The sequence below is a fragment of the Erpetoichthys calabaricus genome, chromosome 16 (genome assembly GCF_900747795.2).
Source record: "Erpetoichthys calabaricus chromosome 16, fErpCal1.3, whole genome shotgun sequence".
Taxonomy (NCBI): Eukaryota; Metazoa; Chordata; class Cladistia; order Polypteriformes; family Polypteridae; genus Erpetoichthys; species Erpetoichthys calabaricus.
Window position 1 is genome coordinate 91582733 of NC_041409.2, and position 13317 is coordinate 91596049.

The 13317-nt window shown below is 42.2% G+C and overlaps 2 protein-coding genes across 2 annotated transcripts in view; both read left to right on the top strand.

The window, feature by feature from the left end:
- Positions 1 to 7452, top strand: part of LOC114667146 (pleckstrin homology domain-containing family G member 3) — a 156523-nt gene extending 149071 nt beyond the window's left edge. The window contains exon 19 of the mRNA XM_028822308.2: positions 6344 to 7452. Coding sequence (XP_028678141.1) covers positions 6344 to 7284 — 941 coding nt within the window. The 3' untranslated portion in view covers positions 7285 to 7452. The remainder of the gene's footprint in view (positions 1 to 6343) is intronic.
- A 135-nt stretch (positions 7453 to 7587) lies between these two features.
- The window catches only part of LOC114666370 (zinc finger protein 454-like), a 36134-nt gene continuing 30404 nt past the window's right edge, over positions 7588 to 13317 (top strand). The window contains exon 1 of the mRNA XM_051919817.1: positions 7588 to 8150. The gene's annotated coding sequence lies outside the window, so the exon portion shown is untranslated. The remainder of the gene's footprint in view (positions 8151 to 13317) is intronic.

A 13317-nucleotide genomic window follows, 5' to 3' on the forward strand; every position in this document is an offset into this window, starting at 1 on the left:
ATTTGTTTCTTGGGTGCACATAAGCACATCCTTTTGATCGATAATTAGTGCGACGTTCTGTCCATCAAGGTTGCCACTCATTGAGGTATGGCTCCTTGTTTGAACTTGGGTGTCCAGCTGGTGTCTCTAAGAGAGGTTTCTACAATGTTACTTGGTCTGGGAATGATCATCTTATCAGATAAGGCGCTGCGGCTGCATTGCAAAGAGGGGCCCCATCATGGAAATGGGAGACACTTGTAGCTGCTTGCTTATCCATGGAGCAGCGTCCCAGGCAGATCAGAGTATATTATGTCAGGCTGTCCTGGAGCATGAATTAGGATGTATTGTATACTTTGACTGTGCTATTAGTCACTCAGCTGGATTTATTGATTTGTATATTTGTTTTTAAACATCCTAAGGCCGTTTGGAGTTTTGCATCACTGCCTGTGTTTGCTGTCTGTGCCCAGTAGATGGCGGTGTGAGTACAAGGTTGCTTGATTTTATTTCCTTAGAAATGCACATCACTGTTTCAAAAAGGGAGACTTTGTGCAGATTCAAGTAGCTCGCTGTTATTAAGGGAAACTAACTCAACCTCCACATTTCTGCAGGATAAATGAAAAGAAAATTCTTATAATAATAATTAATGTGTAAAAACATTTGAAACATTTTGTCATTATTAAATTATATTACTTATTTTGTTATTTCTTTTTACGGTAATTACTTTCTATGTTTAGTGACATTGACTTTTTTTTGGTGTTATCTATTGTTTTGGTTTCTTGCATATTCCTATTTGTTTTGTAGTTTTCTTGCTGTTTAGATCCTGGCATCTGCCAGTCACAGTAGAAATCAAGATTAATTAAGAGTTGGTGACATTTTCCCAGTCTCCATTTGTCCAGTTGTCATGTTTCGTCTTTCCTGTTCATAGGATTTGTAGCCTTTATGTTAGCTTGACTAAGTCTGGCTATGCATCTCTTACTGCTCTTTTAGTAAGAAGTTTTCACAAACGGAACTCTCTGTCTCTCTCAAACATTACATCACTCTATCTAAGGTAGGCAAGTAAACTTCTCGACAAAGACCCCTCTCTACTTACCTCCGCAGTGACATTCATGTCTCTGGTGACTCTTCCTATGAAGTCAGTAGACGGATTGGGAGAGCATGGGAGGTCATGAGGTCGCTGGAAAGGGCCGTGTGGTGCCCCCTACATCTTTGCAAAAGGTTCAAGTCTTTAGAGTCCCGGTGTTCCCTGTTTGCTATATGGTTGTAAGACATAAATGGTATCCGGTGACCTGAGATGAAGACTGGACTCCTTCAGTACTGTGTCTTTTCAGAGAATCCTTGGGTACCGCTGGTTTGACTTTGTGTTGCTCACGGAGTCCCAAATGAGGCACATTACCTGCATTGTGAGGGAACATCAGTTACAGCACTGTGGCCACGTGGTGCATTCCCCGGGGGTGATCCAGCACATTGTTGAGGAGTCGAGTGGCTGGACCAGGCCATGGGGATGCCCACGTACCACCTGGCTGCGACAGATAGAGGGTCATTTCTGAAGGGTGGGACTGGACTGCATGTCTGCCTGGGGGTTTGCCAGCCAGGATCCTGAGCTGTTTTGTTGTGTGGTGGGTGTAGCAACGTGCTGTACCAGTGCATGCTCTCCAACCTGACCTGACTCTATCTAAACTCTAGAGATTATAAATGTAAGTCACAGGGCAGGTGTTTTCTAAGATGCAAGAATCACCTCTTGTGGCACCATTAATCATACTATGGTCCAAGTCACCATAGTCAAGATCGAATTCAAGTGTTGGGTTAGAACAAGAGCCAGGTGCTTGACCGTGTTTGCAGTATAGGGTGAGTTGGGGGCTATAATTGGATATTTGGAGGCCCAGGCTATTGGGATTAATCAGCAGGTGGACCCAATTAAGTGACCATTGAGTGCATTGTGAATGGTTTTGGCATTATACAATATTATGATAGTTGCATAAATGGCGTCATTTATTTGGAGACATTTAGAGATTGAGGTATTGACAGGAAATTAAATCTCAAAGGTTATTTAATAATACAGCCTTCTGCAATCCACATTTACCATTCCAGCTCACAATATCAGGTATTAGTCAGATGCAAAATAATTAAAATTGTCCCTTCTACTGATGCAGGAAATTATATTTTGATAAGTGAAGAGTTTTTCATGTATAGAAGTAGTACTAGGGTGTTGTACCGTGTTAGCCATTATGAATGTAGAGAAAAGCCAAGCAAAATGACACCTTTTATTGGCTAACTAGAAAGATTACAATATGCAAGCTTTCGAGGCAACTCGGGCCCTGATTACATCTTGCCTGAAGAAGGGGCCTGAGTTGCCTCGAAAGCTTGCATATTGTAATCTTTCTAGTTAGCCAATAAAAGGTGTCATTTTGCTTGGCTTTTCTCTTCATGTATAGAAAAAAATGATAATCTTAAACCTGCTTATATCAATTTAGTGCTGCGGGAAGGTATATCCAGCCTTGGACCGAGTGCCCGTTCATCACATGACCTGTTTAGACACACTGCCGCAGTCTTACAGGGAGATTTTTATTATTGCCAATGTAGTAACAGTGCTCCAGCCCTAAGCTGGGCTTCTGTCTCAGTTTTTGTTTGTTGGTAGTTCATAAATTAAAGAAATGAAAATGTTGAAATATTGAGAATAAAATATTTGTGTAAATGGATACAAACATAATGATGAATATATGGAAAGAAATGACCATCATGTTCCAATTCACACTAATTTTTTAATGACTAGTAAGGCCAACATGATAGGAATCTGCACATGGTGTATTATTTAGTTGTGTCCACTAGATGGCAGCAAAGACCACAAGATAAACTGAGTCACAAACACTACAGGCTTTACTTTCTTTACAGCACTGCATCAAATAATGGCAGTTGCCCTCATTATTTTAAAAAAAAAGATGATTTGAACACATTTTGTGTATTGTTGACGTGGATTCTGCATATTTTTTGAGCTTTCATTAGAAAGTGACAGTGCTGCTGAAAAACTGCATTATCAGTGCAATATGACAGTGTATCTTGTTGCAATTGGTTGCCCCGAGAGACATTGTATGCTTCAGAATGATCATGTATAGAACATTTATCCATTTTTTTTGTTTTATGTTTTCCACAATTGTACTTGTTTTTTTTAAAAAAATAAAAAAGTGAAACTTCCTGAAAACAATTCTGCTTACAACCAGCATGCAAACAAACACTCAACCTCAAAAGAGTTGAGCCCTTGTACCCTGCCCACTTCAGCATTTTGGCACTATAACCGAATCCTTCTCAGCAATTTTTGACTATTTTGAAAAACAAATATTTTGATTTGTAACAGTAAAATGTTAGTATATAATGGTAATACAATGATAAACCACAACATTATAACACCAGATTGATACCACAGAACAAGCCGTATCACTTTCAGTTTCTCGGTTTTCATCATTTTCTACCGTCCATTGTACAGACCTAATGCCGAAACTGCACCAGTGAATGATGGGCTTCAAAATACTTTTCAGTTCCAGGATATGTCACAAGATTGTCACTGTCTTCTGATCAGTCACCATGCATCTGTCTTTCCCCCACGGGGTCTTCGCCTTTGGCGTTAAGCACCTGAACTTCCTTAGGCTCCAGAGACAGATGGGGAGTTGACTGGGATGGTTCACACCTAAGATGAACTCGGGGATGAAAGAAACCTCCCATGAAGCAGAAAGGGTAAAAGCTCTCATTGTCTGCTTGTGCTTCTCTGTGCACACGACGCATCTACTGTTTTGAGTTAATCTTATGCTAAAGTACAACTGAAATCCTTTCCATTTTCTTCTTAAAACCAATGTGAAAACACAAAACTGATCTCCAGCTAATAACACAGGACCTGTTAAAACCCACTGCAGGGCTCTTGCTGTGATATTTGGGTTAATACAAGAAATACATTGTTGTTGGTATTGGTTGATGGTTGGTGTTTTAAGCTGGATGGTTCTTAATCACTCTAGAAGTTCCTGTTGGCTCCTAAAATGAAGGAAAGTGTAGGGTCCTGAACACTCTAGATGTCTGACATGACTTTACAACTGTATTATCTTTTCTCTCTTTTTAAATTTTTCTTCCTTTTTAGTCGTTCTGGTGTGTGTTCAGACTATAGCATGTGTGTGTGTGTGTGTTTACATATAAATATGTGTATACAGGGGTGGGCAAAAGTAAGTTTACAGTTTTACGTGTGGAAAAAGACATGCAAGTGATGATTATTACAATAGCTTCAATAACTTTATTAACTCAAAAGGTCACAGTGGCACAGTACCAAATTTTCCCCTGGGGACAAATAAAGTTCTGGCTAGCTGTTATATAGTGTCTTTCCTATCTGTCTTGTCTGTCTGTCTGCTATATGGTGCCTTTCATCTATCTATGTGTCTATCTGTCACGTAGTGTCTGTCTGTCTGTTATATAGTGCCTTTCATCTATCTGTCTGTCTATCTGTCTGTTATAGTGCCTTTCATCTATCTATCTGTCTGTCGTGCCTTTCATCTATCTATCTGTCTGTCTATCTGTAACAGATAGACAGACAGATAGATAGATGAACAGACAGATAGATAGATGAAAGGCACGACAGACAGATAGATAGATGAAAGGCACTATAACAGACAGACAGACAGACAGAAGAAAGGCACTACATGACAGACAGACAGATAGATGAAAGGCAATATATAACAGACAGACAGACACTACGTGACAGATAGATATATAGTGCCTTTCATCTATCTATCTGTTTATATAGTGCCTTTCATCTATCTATCTGTTATATAGTGCCTTTCATCTATCTATCTGTCTGTTATATAGTGCCTTTCATCTATCTGTCTGTCTGTCATGTAGTGCCTGTCTTCTGTCTGTCTATCTATCTGGCTGTTATATAGTGCCTTTCATCTACCTGTCTGTCTGTCTATCTGTTATATAGTGCCTTTCATCTATCTATCTGTTATATAGACAGATAGATAGATAGATGAAAGGCACTATATAACAGATAGATAGATGAAAGGCACTATATAACATAGATAAAAGGCACTATATAACAGACAGATAGATATATAGTGCTTTTCATCTATCTATCTGTCACGTAGTGCCTTTCTTCTGTCTGTTATATATTGCCTTTCATCTATCTGTCTGTCATGTAGTGCCTTTCTTCTGTCTGTCTGTCTGTCTGTTATATAGTGCCTTTCATCTATCTATCTGTTATATAGTGCCTTTCATCTATCTATCTATCTATCTGTCTGTTATATAGTGCCTTTCATCTATCTGTCTGTCTGTCATGTAGTGCCTGTCTTCTGTCTGTCTGTCTATCTATCTGGCTGTTATATAGTGCCTTTCATCTATCTGTCTGTCTGTCTATCTGTTATATAGTGCCTTTCATCTATCTGTTATATAGACAGATAGATAGATAGATAGATGAAAGGCACTATATAACAGATAGATGAAAGGCACTATATAACATAGATAGATGAAAGGCACTATATAACAGACCGATAGATATATAGTGCTTTTCATCTATCTATCTGTCACGTAGTGTCTGTCTGTCTGTTATATATTGCCTTTCATCTATCTGTCTGTCATGTAGTGCCTTTCTTCTGTCTGTCTGTCTGTCTGTTATAGTGCCTTTCATCTATCTGTTATATAGTGCCTTTCATCTATCTGTCATGTAGTGCCTTCTATCTGTCTATCTATCGCTTCTCATTTCTTGTAGCCAGTTGTTTTGTAAGGTCAGATATTGTTGGACAATTGAGAAGCTGAAAACATCATTTGTGTTGCTGTCCTTTTTCTTTTGTTACACCATTGGCTGACATTGTCACATGCTCGTCAGTATAACGTACAGCCTCTTACCTTGAGGTAATTGAGACCGAGGACTAAAACACTCGTGTTGCGTGTGAAGACCAAGTTGAGCCGGTCTTTTTGTGCGAGTGAACGAGCACCAGTGTTTGTTGTTATATTTTACACAAAAAAAAAAAAGTGCCCACAACAAATGGAGAACTCTGATGTGGCTGGTCATTTAATGAGGGGTAGGAAAACACATTCACCTTTCAACACTTGATATTTTGTTAGCTAATGCAACTTCTTCATCAGGGATAAAGCGGATGGGACGGCCTGCCCAACTCCTTTTTGATGGTGTTAGTCACATGCGGGGCGTACAAAAGCGAGAATTGTTTTGTTAAACGTCTCTTCCTCTATGAGCAGTTTGAACGCCTGAGGACGTTACTTAGGGTTACTTGCTTTCTTTCTGGCCGCACTTAGTAAAGTATGAGTCAATCACTTTTTTTTTTTTTTTACATTGATTTTATTTTTAATGAAAGTAATTTGACTTTTTGTTTTTCAGGGAAACCAAATTTGACATTGTCTGTTCCATCGTATAACCAAGTGATCCTCCAGGAACTTACATCACCTCCTCTGTGCAAATCCCCCAGTCCAGACTACAGTGGTAACTGGAGTCCAACCCAGGCGGCCGACGTGTGTATGGGTGGTCCTTGTGCGTCGCCACTTAATCGAGGTAGCTCTAAAAGTTTAATCAGCCCATGTCAAGCAGAGATGTTCAGTTGGCCTGATGTACAAGAACTGCGGTCGATGTATAACAAGAGGGGCTCCAGCAACGCACAGCCTAAAATGCAATGGGTCGGTCGAAGTTGTTCTGTGCCTGAGAAGATGCTTGCTCATTCTGAGGAATTTCTTGAAAGTGCCCGGCCCACTTGTGGATTTAGATTTAATGCGCCAACGCAGATGCGTGACAGAACATGTTCTACAAGTGCCGCAGACTCTCACGCCTATACATCCAGTCAGGGTGAAAGCCACAGTCATGGCAGAATCTGTCGAACAGGCTCTTTAGATCAACGCTTCAGTGGTCAACAGTTGGAAAGCTTGCGGAATCTGTCCAGCAGGGGTCACTGCTGCAAAAACACTTTCTACACGTCTGGGGAGAGTAACTTACCCCGAGATAAAAAGTTGATTGTTATTGAGAAAATGGCAGAAAATGATTTTCCGGAAGAACAGGAAGAGCACGTGGACGATGAAAGTTTTGTACAAATCCGTTCTCCCACCACAAGGGAGAAGATTTCCATTCGGGCGGTCGTTGAGCGGTGTAAGGCCTACCAGGACTCGGATGAATATCATCAGAGGCAACAAGAGGCGGAGAAAACGGTTTTGTCAAACAACCACAATATCGACTTCAGGAAGTACTCCTCTGTCAAAAAAAGCGAAGCTCACCAGCAGAGTCTGGTGAAGAACCTCCGAGAGAAATTTCAGAATCTGAGTTCAAACACTTGAGCTCCGTAAGCTTAATGGTAAGAAAGACTTAATGGTTTCTTAATGGATATATGAGCTGCTGCTTTAATGAAGCAGTCCGTTCGTTTAAAGATCCTTCAAGAGCCCAAAGAATCCCCCCCCCCCCCCCCAAATGGGGGGTTTTGCTTTTAAGAGCTGGTTAAATAAAATTGAACGTTTAGTTGGACTGTTCCACTTGATTATTCCCCCCCCCCCCCCCCTTATGGTTTTCTTTTCAAGTTACTTCTGTGTTTTCTTTTGGATGGCACCTTCTAATGGAGGGTCTGCTTACGTGGAGTGGAGTACATTGTGGGGTGCCAGCCAACCAGGGCTGTTGTGGGCCTGTGCTGTGATTGGCTTTTTTTTTTTTAAGTGATGGACATACTTGGCACCTTAGGCAAATGAAAATGCCAATCACGTCCAAACTTGGTGCCACCTGCCCGGTTGCCTCCTTTCGAGTATTGTTGTCTAAATTGTAATTGACGCACAATGGTTGAACTGTACGTGGCTAAAGCAGTAACTGCCAATCGCTACCCTTACAGGCAAACTGGGTGAAGCTACTCCACTGGGCACAGGATGTGAATGTACTGCACTGAGTGCCACTGCAACTACCATACTTTACAAGGCACACGCAACTGTTAAATGGACTAAACAAACGTCGAATCAGAGTTGAAACGTTTGGATTGTTAGTACGTAGTAAGTGTGCAGTGTGCTTACAAGAATTCAACTCCGAACAGGTAATTTACAGGAATGAAAACGTCAGCCGTCAACAACAAAAAACATTCTGAATGCGACTCCGCGCTTGTAGACGAGAACTTGAGTTGACCTCCTCGGAGATCGTACTTGAACGGCCGTGACACGATAAGGTTGTTGAGTTCCACATCACGTGGAGCGGTGCCGATACTCTCGAAAACTCTCAGATCTGGACGTTTTTAAATGTGTCGGACTGGCTTGTTTTGTCACTTCACAAAAGTGTTTAATCGTGCAAAGGATAAATTGAAGATCCAGCCCGTGCTGCAGATCATCCACAGCACACGTGTCGTGTCAAGTATGGAGTTGGAATTCTCAAAGATTCGGCTCTTTTCCCCGTCATTTGCAAAGTGGAATTTTTGATTTGAAACCCATTTCTTTTCATTGTGTTTTTAGACCAATTGCCCCCGTTATTTATTTATTTATTTATTTGTCGCCCCCCCCATCAGTGACAGAGACGAGTGGGGGATTTTTAGCTGATAGTCTTAACGGGAAATGTTAGTCAATTAAAGCTGTATTTATTAATGTGTTTTATTTGCGTGATTTTAGTGATAAACCAGCAGCAGGAAGCCTTGCGGATAATGTGCTGACCGTTAATAAAGTGCTGGTTTTGTGTTTAACGTGGTCGTCTTTGGTCAGGGGGGTGTATTGCATGGGGCTGCCATCAGGTTTACGCAACGGCAGAATTTTCACTGGCAGACGACCTTTGTGAATTTGTGTAAAGAAAAGCCCGTCGTTAGAGCGTTTAGCCGTTCTGTGGTTATTTTAAATTAGCGTCTTAGTGATATTGATGTTTTATATTCCACTAGCCACGGTACTTGTCGAACACAGACGACAAAAATGATTAAAAAATATTTGTGACCTCTTGCTCTACGTGCACCTTTAGCTGCTTTCCTCGGTGTTTGCGTGTGTGTGAATGTCTCTTAACCGCTGCGTTCCCGTGACGTCTGCTTCTGTCGTTATTTTCGAGGCGTCTCTCACCTCCTGTCTGATTTTACACTTGCTGTCTTTGAAGGTCACCCTCTCTGCACACCTCGCACGTCCCTCGCACGTCTCCCACACGCACTTCCTTTTTCGTCGCGTCACCAAAGCCAAACTGACCAATCAGATTGCTTTCCACACACGTGAACTTTAATGATGTCCCATAGGCTTTACTATGGAGTCGGCCCACCCTTTGCACCTCTAACAGCTTCAGCTCCTCTGGGAAGGCTTTCCACGAGGTGCAGGAGTGATGAGTGTGTTTATGGGAATTTAGGACCAGGAGTGCATTGGTGATGTTGGACGAGAAGGCCTGGCTCACTCACAGTCTCTGATTCATCCCAAAGGTGTTCTGTCGGGTTGAGGTCAGGGCTCTGTGCAGTTCCTCCACACCAAACTCGCTCATCCATTTCTTTACAGACCTTGCTTTGCGCACTGGTCCTCAGTCATGTTGCCATCCTCAAACTGTTCCCACAAAGTTGGGAGTATGAAATTGTCCAAAATGGCTTTGTATGCTGAAGCATTAAGAGTTCCTTTCACCAGAACTAAGGGACCGAGCCCAAGCCCTGAAAAACAACCCGACACCACAATCCAACTTGGCACAATGCAGTCAGGCGAGTCCAGTTGCATCAGATTGCGTGATTCGTCACCCCAGAGGACACATCTGCACTGCTCTCGAGTCCAGTGGCGGGTGGTGGGCTTTACACCACTGCATCCGAGGCTTTGCATTGCACTTGGTGATGTCAGGCTCGGCCATGGAGATTCATTCCATGAAGCTCTCTCTCTACGCTGCACTGTTCTTGGGCGTTTGGAGGTCTGTAGCTGTTGACTCTGCAGAAAGTTGGCAACTCCTGCCCACCTCAGCATGCGCTGTCCCCGCTCTGTGATCTGATGTGGCCCACCACTTCGTGGCTGAGCTTCTGTTGTTCCCAATTGCTTCCACTTTGTTGTAATACCACTGACAGTTGACCGTGGAATATTTAGTAGCAAGGAAATGTCACAAATGGACTTACTGCACAGGTGGCATCCTATGACGGTACTGAGCTTGAATCCACTGATCCCCTGAGAGCGACCCATTCTGTCACAAATGTTTGTAGAAGCCATCTGCATGCTGAGGCGCTCGATGTTATACACCTGTGGCCATGGAAGTGATCGGAACACCTGAATTCACTCAGTACCGTGAGAAGATGCCCCCTGTGCAGTAAGTCCATTTGTGACATTTCCTTGCTACTAAATATTCCACGATACTTTTGGCAATATACTGTATGTCATTTCAATTTTGGTGTGCCCGATTATACAGGAGCCTCTTTTCCTGGCAGATGAATGAAGTCGGGCTTGGGATTTCATCTTCCACTGCTGCTCATCAGATGGCCGTGCTGGCGGGTATCCTGTCCTCCGCTCACTCAGTTAAGATACGTCCGGCCCGTGTACTGCTAAAGTGAATGTCTTAAATTTTAAGTTTTTACATTTTAATACGTAATTCGCCTGCCTCCTCACTCACTCGCGTCCGTCCGAAGCCGAATGCGCAGTCGCCTTCTGCGCAGCTGCCCGAAAAACCTTACGCGACCGACAGCCAACCCCAACATTGCGGCAGGTGGCAGATTTACGGCCGCAAAAATTCAAAGAGAAAGGCGACTTCGATTAAAGCTCTAGAGGCCTGAAAGGCGATTTCGACTACAGCTCGAGGCCTAATTACGCATTCATTCAATACACCTGTATACCATATTGTACTGGAACATTCATCATACAATATTATACTATAGGCCTGGAAAATTAGTGCAGTAATGAGTAAAGCGGGCTACAATCATTATACTGGCTTCTTGTGACTGAGAAGGAGAAGCGCCGCCAGCCGTGCCGTTTGTTAATCCTGGATTGTTAGAATGGATTGAGACCAGCTGACGTAGTCAGATCAACTCACGTTGGCCAATCAAAACAGCGATGTGCGTTGTAATCTGCTCAGGTCTTCGTATCTGAATAATAACAAGAAAGCAAATGCCGTGACATCTTTTACTCCGTTATTTAAAAAAACAGAAGCCATTCACTGCCGCGTCTTTGCTGAACTTAACTGGACGTGACATTTGCTTCACTTTTTAAAGATTGTTCATTTTTTGTGATGTAACGTTACCGCATTCCAAATGGATATTGGAATCAATAAACTGTTCGCTAACTGAGCCTTTTTTTGGTTTTGTTATATTTAATGTGCTTTCTGTTCCAAATGAGGTTGTGCGCCGCGCATTGGCGACTAAACATCTTAACGTAGGAAGGCGACGCAGCAGTTTGTGTGTCCCCCCTGAGCTTGACGTTTCATGTGGCGTGAGTTCTGCGCTAATCCTCCGTGGTGACTGCTGACCCATTTTTCGGTTACAGATAATAGGAATGTGTTTTTCTTTCTTTCGTTTTTTCTTTTCTCCATTGTGGTTACAAAGACAGATCTGTAATTTTCACCCTTTAATTCCAAAGCTGCTGTCATAAAGGACTCGCCCCTCTTCTGTTTTTTTCCCCCCCGCATGTCATAATAACCATTGAGCGTCATCTCAAATCCAAAGATGTCTTCTTTTGAGCCATTATTTTATTTTTTTTCGACGGAAGGAGCCCAAAATAATAAGATGGATGGTCCTTAATACAAAGGCTCATTATTATTAGTCTGTCATTTTCACATTTGTTAGACTTGGCTGTGGAGGTAAGCAGCAGATCAGTGCCTCACGACGACGGTGTCTAACCGTGATCTCTTTACTGTCGAAGGCTTGGAAGCTGTGAAACACCGCGAGAGGAGAGACAGTCCATGAAGAGCCGGGGATGGCAGCGCTCGTCTCACGCGATCAAAGTGCAATGACGTTCAGGTTTCCGTGTTCTGGGAGTGCGCTGTGGCGGCGGATTTAGCGTCTCTTCAGTCGGAATCCACACTTAATAATGAAACTGCGCATCAGTGTGTGTTTGGTATCTGTACACTTGGGGCACATGTCTGATGATGAGGTAAAGATTGTGCTGGCGATCCTCCGAATACCGGTCCCAAATTATTTAACAACTGTTTTCCTATCGAGTGGACAATACTACATTGAAAGCCGCGAAAAAACATTTATTGCAAGACAATAAGATGTATTTCCAATATTTGGTATTTTGTCTGAAAGGTCGACAAGTAACTGGCGAACAGTCCACGGCTTGTACCGCTTTGGTAGCGCAGCTTCCGCTTCGCCAGCATCCACAACCCTTCTATAGTCTCCGTATGAATTTCCTCGTGTACTGGATCCACAAACTTTTCGGCATGAACAATGACAGCATGTTGGTAAAATAAATGCCGTTATTCATCAGCCCAGCTGGTTATAACTAACCTTATTGCTCCCGCTCCTAAATATTGTCCACTCGATAGGAAAACAGTTGTTAAATAATTTGGGACCGGTATTCGGAGGATTGCCGATTGTGCTTATTTTGAAGTATTTTCGGAAATGATCGACTAATAATGACCACGGCACCTCATCCCTGCTGCTGAGTTGTGTTTTTTGCTGGCATTGCTGATTTTGTTTCCACTCCAAAAACACAAAAGCTGTCATGCAGACATAAAACCAAAGGTGACAACTTCATGTACAGCTGTGACCGTCCTGGCCCTTGTGAAAGGCTTAGCCAGTCGTACTTTATTTTGTATTTCTTGTTTGTGTTCATCTTAACAGAATAGCAAGCCATGAAAAAAAAAATATTTTAGAATTTAATATTGAAGGCGCAGAGTAACTGAATAAGGAATCGGCGGGGAGTGCAAAGCATCGGAGCCAAAAAGCGGATAACGGGGATGATGGCCGCCCTTTGTCTCGTAGCAGAAGTGATGGCAGGAAAGTGCGCGCTGGCCGACCCGAGGGTCCCGTGTAAATTTATGCTGCTGCACTGGATTGGCCTCAGGCGCCCATTTGTCTTCCTCTCGTTCAACAAAAAAAGTTTGCTGCCTGTTCGGTGTCCTGGTTTAGTGGGGAGAGGTAAAGGGACGGACAGCAGACTGTTGAGTTTGGAACAATTGTTCAACTTTTGAATAAACATTATTTAAAGGCTTTTTCAAATGTATATAAACAGATATACCTTACGAAAATCAAGTTAGATCATTTGTAAATCTAATATTTTTTATTTGCACACACACACGTATGTATACTGAAATTTTATACCAATTCAAATTGTATGTTTCAGAACTCTGTAAATATGAACTCTGTATACATTCCACATTAAAAAAAAAGAAATGTCTCATTGTTTTCATCTTTATGCTGAAAAGGCTCAGTTACATAACTTCTGCATGTTTATAAATGGCACGTCTTATTTTACTTTATTTTT